Source organism: Limulus polyphemus, unplaced genomic scaffold (assembly GCF_000517525.1).
Source record: "Limulus polyphemus unplaced genomic scaffold, Limulus_polyphemus-2.1.2 Scaffold3972, whole genome shotgun sequence".
Taxonomy (NCBI): domain Eukaryota; kingdom Metazoa; phylum Arthropoda; class Merostomata; order Xiphosura; family Limulidae; genus Limulus; species Limulus polyphemus.
Window position 1 is genome coordinate 33,100 of NW_013669582.1, and position 9,657 is coordinate 42,756.

Below are 9,657 nucleotides of genomic sequence, written 5' to 3' on the forward strand. Positions count from 1 at the left end.
AACAAAGATTCTGGATTAAAATTATAGAAAACTAGTTACAAAAAAAGAAAACAAATAACTTTGATTCAAATATTGAAATAACTTTCAGATCTAATGTTTTGAATAGTAGGCTAATAATGAATGTATTTTTGTAATTCTACATTTAATACTAAAGCAACAGAATATTAAGCATGTCAGAAAAACAAAAAGTATTATTTAAGTGAGGCTTTGAAAACTTTTCAAGCCTCTTGATTCAGTATAAGAGGCAAATTAAAGTTTTTACCTTTTATTTCATTCAAGCACAAAAATAGAAAACAATTTTCTTTGATTTTAAACAGATGTAAATGAAAAGTGTTATCGATACCAAAACTAGGCTACAAAGCATGTTTCCATGTTTCAGGGTGACTCAGTGAGAGATGACACTTCTTCTAGTATCCATACCATTTCACTTGTTCCACCAACTTCTGAAACACTGAATGTGACTCAGGGTAAAAAAACAAAAGTCTGAATATGTAATGTTTACAGTGATACTAATCACTGTAGTGTGTAAGTTAGGGCATTAAACTGTAAAGTTTTTATGTAAATATTCAGAGTTATGAAGTTACAGCAAGGTATTAATGGCCGATCATTTATGTCAAAGAAAAGAATATATTTGAGTGAACATTAAAAAAACATTGAAAGGTAAATCATTCAAAAGTAACTGATGAATTCTGAAATATTTCAACAGAATCCCAAATATCTTTGTGTGTTTAGTAATTTATATTTAAATATTTTAATTTATTGTTTATTCTCATGAGTTAATTACTTAATTGGTTAAATAGATACTTAATATTAATCATTCATTTTTTATTATGTAAACTATTATCACTCAGACTGGGAGGTATTTTATGTGTGGGTACACGTCTTGTATCCATGTTACGAACTTAAAAAATGTGTGGTGGATGCTATGATAAATAACACAATATTTATAACATAACATATTATTATTACAGTATTCATTATTACCTAACCAAAATCACCAAAAGTTTTTCATAAGCTTTAAGAGCTCAATATGTATATACTTAAAACATGGTATACACTGTGTGATGGTCAGAATGATTTTGTACGAAGCGTGGCGGTAGGGGTTCTTTCTGTTACCTTCTCTCAACACCCACCTTCCACAGTGTTTTACGTTAATAATTTATTAATGACCATTGGCCGCCAAAGTGTCTTATAGGATGAAGTTGTAAGGTCAAGGGTCAAAGTAGGAAGTGGGTATAACTCAAGAAATGGTTCTTCATATTAGCGTTATGGTGACTGTTGTCATATCAACTTCATCTGAGTTTACGTATTATTGCAGTAATAGCGGCCTTTTTTTTTTTAAATAGCATTCCTCCACAGAAAGTGCTAGCACACTCTCTGAGATATATAAGAAGTTCGTGTGCCTTCTCCCACACTGTATGCATGTTATTGAAACTTTAATATGTGTGTGTGTATGTTTTCTTATAGCAAAACCACATCGAGCTATCTGCTGTGTTCACTGAAGGGAATCGAACCCCTGATTTTAGCATTGTAAATCCAAAGATTTACATCTGTCCCACTGAGGGATGGGAATTTTCGAAAGTTTTGTTGTTGTTGTTTGATGTAAGAACGTGACGCTACATACGAATGTAGTTAACGTTAACTTGCGTCAAAGATAATAAGTGTTCAGTAAAATCAATAATGGTGGTAGAGAGGTTCTGAACCCCCTATTAACATGCCCCTTGTTCCAAGCTATCATACCACAGTGTTTGGTTGAGATTGACCCAGCAACCTAGGAGTAGCTAGATAAGGGACAAACAGACAGACACATAGATTTTGTGTTGTATATATATATATATATTTGTATAGCTGTTAATTACATTAAACATTTTACCTGGGGTTAAAATTGTGTACTCCATGTTATATTGCTTCTACTAATTTAAATTTTATGTAAACTGAGTAGGGAAGCCTGAAACTTGTATTACATTAACTTCACAATAGTTGGTAAGAGGATGTAATGGGGTGCCATATGTTTTTTGTAATTATAACTTCTCTATCACAGTCTTTACTCTTTACTGTTCAAGACGTCTGTTTCAGTATACATTATAAACTGTTTGGGACTTGGTTATTCTGTTGACCGTATTTTTTGTGGTTGGAAAAAATTTTGTAGTTCGAAAATTAACCATGAAGCATTGGTTATTATAGCAACGCCATCTATATGCACAATAAATAACTTTGATTATTCACCTTAGCGCACATTATGGTATGTTTAGTACATTGTTTTTCTTTTTATGACATTTAACCTGGTTTGTTTTTGTTAGAGTACCAAACTCTAGCTGTTTATTGTAAAATTCAGGTATTCATTTAATTTCTTATCATTTTTTTTTATATCTTCATTAGCCTTTAGCCCGTTAAAAATGACGGGGCAAGTACTACCACCCCCACCCCATAGTATACCCTATCCTCACATTTCGTAACTAACTGAAATAAATATTTTTTTTCAAAATCAAACTTGACCAACAAAGAGGCAGAAAAGTACAGGCGAGGCAGTTAAACGTCGGTAAATTCATTTTTGAGCCAATCAAAATTTAGATCATCCATGAAATGAATCCGTGCCGTATTTATAGAATAATTATGATAAATCAGTTAGATTAACAACTTCGAATATATATAGAAAAGCCAGTGAGATTTGCTGACACTACGTTCCAATAGTGGCTTTTATGTCATGTTGCTTAGCAACAAAACTATAACGTAATATTGTTGTTAGTCTATGTACTAAAAGTATAAAATGTGTATAGACAACAAAACTGGAAACTATTTGTTGATTTCTTAATTCAGAGTCTCCGTTGATTAAAGAAGTTTGTTTTTTTATTAAAAACGTTGGTGATATAACAGAAAATAGCTTAATACAGAAACGATTTAAGTTTAAAATTGAATCGATATTTTTACTTTCATGCAATATTTTAAGCACTTGGCTCTAGGATAGGTGATCCCACACTGCGTCTTTACTTTAGGCTTATTATACCAACACTCACTACACTTATAAGGGCTCACGTCACACACACAACCACATCACGGCCCCCTTACATTCCCATAACCAAAATCATAATGGGCAGTCAGTAATTGATCTATTCTATATGGACAAATGCATTTTGACTTTTATGACTCTCCTATTTCGAGAAATCAAGCGTGACGTGACACACACCGGCTTTTATATTGGTCAGATAAACACTAGTTTTTGGTTGTATTACTGGTGTGGTACTGCTACTTGACGCTATATATATAAACAGTACCAAGTGTCGTAGTAATTCGTCTCGGATGTCACATTCCTCTAAAGTTACTTTGTTGAAGCCGTTTAATGGATTTTCATTGGTCACAAGACGTTTTTAGGGAGAATTGTGGAATTTTTTTTACTTATACACTGTAATACTAAAGTTACATTATTCTATAACAATACCTGAAGTTAACAACTAGTTTTTTGTGTGTCCCTTTAGTGAGTGTATACTCTTCTTTCTTTAATGTTTCTTTCATCAACAGTATTGGTTAGAACGTTTAGGTGTTATTACACTTTTATTACAGAAATTGTTTCGGATTGTTAGCTTAATATGTTGGTTTAGAATTAACCTAAATCGCCTAAGCTGGTTGAACTCCCATGAGATATTACTAGGTTTATGGACGAAAATTTCGTTAACAGTGAGGGCAGCCAACTGATAAAACAATGGATTCTAATCGTTATAAGTTATAATGTAAGAAAAGTATATTTAATTAGCTTTACTTATTACTCGGTGGATTTTTGGTTTTGATCAGAAGCTAATATTAATCAATGTCTATGTGTATGTGTGCATGGAAAGTAGCCTAAGATATAATTATTTGTGATAATGCTAAATTATAACTTTCATCTTTTAATTTTTCAGAGCTACCATTCACTGGCTTTATAAATGAGATACCTAAAAGTTCAACAGTTCCGAGGTAAGTTATATTAAGACACTAGATGTACTTCTGCAGGGTCCCCAAAAGTATTCTGTTTCAAGAGTAAATAAAACCAAAGTTGAGAGTAACAAATATTTTTATTTCTTGCTTTTGAAGTTAATATGTCATGCTGTGTTGTAGCCTACAGAGTGCATAATTGTTCTCATGATTCATGGCATACACACATTTTACTGACCTCATGACAGTACAAATTGCAATGTTAAGTATCTCTCATGTGACGTCATTTTAGTGTCTACTGACTGACAGACAACACACTACTGTATTGTGGTGTGAAGGGTTAAAACAGGTGATAGCAGCAAGCCATACTGAAAATATATTTAAAGTAATGTAGCACAGTTTAAAGTGTAGCATGTCGTTAAAGTATATATATATATAATTGTTAATTCAGTATACTCAGAATATATAACTTCAAAGTAACCAAGGCCCCTCAGTGCAGCATACTATAATTAAGTGGTCCAAAAATAAGTCAGTGAAAGTTGTGTTCTTTTACCTGGATGCATTGAAAATGAGACAGTAATACCAATTTATTATAATGACATTACCTATGATTACTTTGAAGTGCATGTAACATTAGTAAGTGAAAACAATTTGAAAAAATAAAGCATGAATATTTTAATTATTTCATTTATTTTAGCACAAAGCTGCACAGTGGGCTATCCCATGGAGATCATACCCCAAATTCTTACATTATAAGCTCTGAAAATTTGCACTAAGTCCTCAGAGGATGAATAAAGAATAAGCTGTAGATGTACTTTAAGTGGTAAGACATTTTAGCTAGTACTAGCGAAAGTACCCAGCTTTGCTCGGGTTATTAGGTTGATATATTCTAGATGACTATGTCATTGTGTGTATTCTTAACCTATTTTACCATAAAAGTATAACTTATATACTTTTGTTGTTAAGCAACATGACATAAAAGTCATTGTTGAAACGCATTGTTACTAAAATGTACTGGCTTTTCTATATATTAGGAGGAACCACTTCTTTTCTATGTAGTTTTTCGCTAGCTTGCCTTATTAAAAAGATGCACGCATGCACTTGGATAAGATAAGTAATAATACCCAGGTGCACACTCTCAGGGTCTACTTAGTGTGGGTACAAAATTTCATATTTCGATGTTCTTTATTCTTGGAGATGTGGCAGTCACATTTCTTTTCCATGTGGTTTTTTGCTAGCTTGCTTCATTAAAAAGATGTACACCAGCACGTGGATAACATAAGCAGATGCTCACCCTCAGGGTCTACTTAGTATGGGTACAAAATTTCAGGTTTCTAGGTACTTCGCTCTTGGAGCTTTGGTGGTCAAACACACACACACAGACATGCCCTATTATTATTATTATAGATTACTGTTACAGTTTATGAATAATTAAATCTGTTGATTATGAGCAGTTGTGAGGTCACGTCATAGTAATATTGATTATAATGTTTTACAAATCTTCTATTACTGTCCCTAAGCTATGAGTTTTTCTGCAAGAAGAACATAACAGCATCTTCCAAGTCCATTCTTTGAGATTTTCTTAGATAATTAGGATAAATGTTTGATTAAATATTTAATCTTGCATGTATTTTACACATTACTGGTTTAACCTTATTGTCTTCTACACAGGATGGAAATTGGTCATCTGTATGGACGTCTAGTAGGTAGTCAGAGTTCTCCAGCCTCAAGTCAGTCTTGTCAGTCCAGCATGTTGTCACTCACAGGTTAGGTGGCCTCAGTATACGAAAATTAGCTACATCATTCTATACTACTAATAAGTAGTAGCAGACATCTGTTGTCTGTCTTGTTTGTTGTTGTTTTTTGCACACATTTAAGGGTTTATTAATTCAGGCACATGTTATGGTGGCTAAAACGTCCTATCCAGGATGTTCACTGACAGAGACATTTGTCACATTCAAAGATAGTGTGCTGAGATGGAGTGGACAGTGTATTTCTCAGATTCCTACAAGTTATTTACTGTACTGCCTCATTTGACATCCTTGATTCTCGATCTCACTATGCAAGTACTAACATAGTCATAAGGTACAACAAGCAAGTAATGTCATAGTCATACATCATGTAAGTACTATCATAGTAATACAGAAGGTACAACAAGCAAGTATTGTCATTGTCATACATCATGCAAGTAATATCATAGTAATACAGAACGTACATCTGACTATGATAGTACTTGCTTGATGTACGTTCTGTATTACTATGATAGTACTTACATGATGTATGACTATGACAATACTTGCTTGATGTACGTTCTGTATTACTATGATAGTACTTGCATGATGTATGACTATGACAATACTTGCTTTTACATCATGCAAGTACTATCATAGTAATACAGAACGTACAACAAGCAAGTATTGTCATAGTCATACATCATGTAAGTACTATCATAGTAATACAGAACGTACATCAAGCAAGTACTATCATAGTCATACATCATGTAAGTACTATCATAGTAATACAGAATGTACATCAAGCAAGTATTGTCATAGTAATACATCATGCAAGTACTATCATAGTAATACAGAATGTACATCAAGCAAGTCTTATCATAGTCATACATCATGTAAGTACTATCATAGTCATACATCATGGAAGTACTATTATAGTAATACAGAATGTATCAAGCAAGTCTTGTCATAGTCATACATCATACAAGTACTATCATAGTCATACATCATGCAAATACTATCATAGTAATACATCATGTAAGTACTATCATAGTCATACATCATGCAAGTACTATCATAGTAATACAGAAGGTACATCAAGCAAGTCTTGTCATAGTCAAAGATTAGGGTACATAAATGTAATCTCTACATGTTTACCAAGACAGACTACACAGATTTTATGAAAATCAGATTTGCTAAGATACCATCATAATATTACTGTAGATATTCTTTTAAATTATTACACCCACTAAATAAACTAAATCTAGAAAGTTCCACACAAACTTACTTCATTTAACGATTATATCTTTCTCACAGGTATGTCTCAAGTTACCATGCACCTACCATTCTTCGCAAAGGACTCTTCTAAATATTGGTACAGACCTGATCTGTCCAAAGATGAAGGTATGGATTGCTGTTGTAAAGATTAAAAGCTTTATAAGCATATATTAAGTAAGGAAAAACAAAAACAAATTTACAAAGAATATGAAGTCAATTACCAGACTAGTTTCGACATACCACATGCTTCATTTTCAAAGGCATGCGGTGAATATATCTTTGAAAATGACGCATGTGGTACGTCAAAACTAGTCAGGTAATTAACTTCATATTTTTATAAAGCTGTTAATCTTTATAACATTTGCAGATAGCACAAAGTACTTGCATAAATTGATTATGGATTATTGATGTAGAGTTTTACCTGTCGGATTATAAACCAACTAATACTTTAGGCTTTACAAAGCTACTTGGCTACTTTTCAGATTTACAGAACTCAATGATTGGAGTATTGTTTTTCTCACCTTTTGTTAAACTATTGGACCTTAGTGCACAATTATAGTTTTCTATTGTAATAAATGTATTTATTTAAACCATTATTAAGCAATTTTATTGAAAAATACATCAGCACCTTTAACTACTAAGAACAATATGTCTAATGCTGATTAATACTTTATTTAGTGAATTATAAAAGCAATTGGTGTGTTTATAGAATTACCATATAATTGAAGCTAATAACATACTTGTATTCCAGAAAACTCTATAAATATACTAGTGAGAGATTTTTCTCAGCATCAGTTAGATTTTAGGTTATTTTATAACCTTTCTTGAATATTACGAACACTTTTGTCACTCTCCATTTTTTTATTAAATGTAAAGCAGATTACTTAAATCTTAAAATAGTTTTGAAATACTGTAAAATAACAGACCTGATTTTTTTTTGTATTTTAAACAGAAGTTTTGTATATATTGGTGTACAGATACTCTCTAAACATCTGTTAAATAAATTAAACTTTCAGAACCAATCTTTGATTTTTGAAAATAACATTTTACATTTAATTGTTAATCTTTCTCGTCGAGTTTCCAATGAAGCATCAACTAAATTATTATTATTATTGATTCAGCTACCGATATGTTAAAAGACAAGCCACCAGGAACGTTTTTGGTACGGAAAAGTTTTACTTTCCCAGGGTGTTTTGGATTAGTAGTCAAAGTTCCATTTTTATCAACAGATAGTGGATCAGATTCTGGTAATTTGTTTCTTTGAATCATTCTGTATTTTCAGTTACTTATAATGATTAGGAAGCCTGATCAGATACTGGATCAAAGTCTCAGGTATAAACTTTGGATCAAAATCTTTCGTGTAAGCACTTAGGGATAAGATCTAAGCATTGAAACAAGATAATTTAGTTGATGTATGTGTATTTAAATACAGTAGACTAACATTATCAACATTTTGAAATAAATTAGTAGATCCTTTGCTCAATGTGTATTCTACAGGATGTTTGGTCTTTATAAACGTGCAAGCTGTCACTTTTCGTACACAGCTTATTGCAACCTGTGTGGTATAGGGCATCGGGTAATCTTATTTTACCATCAATCATCATTCTATGCCACAGTTCAGTACTGTCTTTTGGTAATTTACATTCACTACCTATATTAAAACAATGTTGTTATTTGTAGATATGCAATGAGAAAATGTTATAGAAATTAAAATTCTTTGAAACCGTAACTGCTTGGAAATGTGAAATGAATGATTTTGAAGTTGTTCACGATGGATGAGGGAATAGTAAACTGAGTTGGCTTAATTATTTGATACTGAGTGTAGGAGAAAATATTAGAATGATAATTAAACATGGAGGGATTTGGGTGGATAATACCAGGGGTATTCCTTGATTGTGTTTTAAGATATTATACTATGATTAGATAGAAAAAAAGAGAAACCCATGTGTGCATATAGGATGACTTAAGATGATCGTGGGTAGGAAAGGCTAACTGTTGAACTATGTCTGACCGTGCAAAGGAGGTAAACCCAAGAAGTAGATGAAGCAAGTCGAAAAAATTAGGGGCCAAATATTACAGTGTAGGCAAAAAGGTATTTTATCATAACGTCTCAACACTGAGGTTTTTCCATACTATGCTCCTAACAAAAAATTTATGCTTTACTGATCTGCAGGAAAGTTTGATCCCAGGGAGCTGGTACGGCATCTGCTAATAGAAAGCACATCAAAGGGTGTTAAGATCAAAGGAAGTCTAGAAGAACCAGTGTTTGGTAAGTGTTATTGAGTGAAAAAGAAACATTTATGATAAGAAGTGTAACCCGTGTTAAATAATCTACAGTATAGTACTAATTACTGATGCAACAGTGACTAAGCATTAAATAAGATGTCACCTGCTGAGCATAGAAAAGTAAAAATATTCATCCTGGACATTTCTCTTATAATCTAAAAGTTTTTTATTTTATTTTGAACATACTGAGCACTTGTTTCATTTGTAGAAATCAATTATATGTGGAATAATGGCAAACAGCAGTGCTCGCTAATAAACACACAAGTTTACAACTTGAGTTTTCCTACTCGATTGGCTATGCTTATTTTCCCTGTGGTTGACTCGTATACTTGGACGTGTATATACCAAATCAGGAGTTAATAATTGAATTACTAATACTTGGACGTGTATATACCAAATCAGGAGTTAATAATTGAATTACTAATACTTGGACGTGTATATACCAAATCAGGAGTTA

At 32.3% G+C, this 9,657-nt stretch overlaps 1 protein-coding gene across 1 annotated transcript in view; it reads left to right on the top strand.

The window, feature by feature from the left end:
- Positions 1-9,657, top strand: part of LOC106470378 — a 21,167-nt gene that overhangs the window by 8,567 nt on the left and 2,943 nt on the right. Inside the window, exons 7-12 of the mRNA XM_022398977.1 lie at positions 380-467; positions 3,894-3,948; positions 5,578-5,672; positions 6,954-7,040; positions 8,036-8,161; positions 9,088-9,183. Coding sequence (XP_022254685.1) covers positions 380-467; positions 3,894-3,948; positions 5,578-5,672; positions 6,954-7,040; positions 8,036-8,161; positions 9,088-9,183 — 547 coding nt within the window. The remainder of the gene's footprint in view (positions 1-379; positions 468-3,893; positions 3,949-5,577; positions 5,673-6,953; positions 7,041-8,035; positions 8,162-9,087; positions 9,184-9,657) is intronic.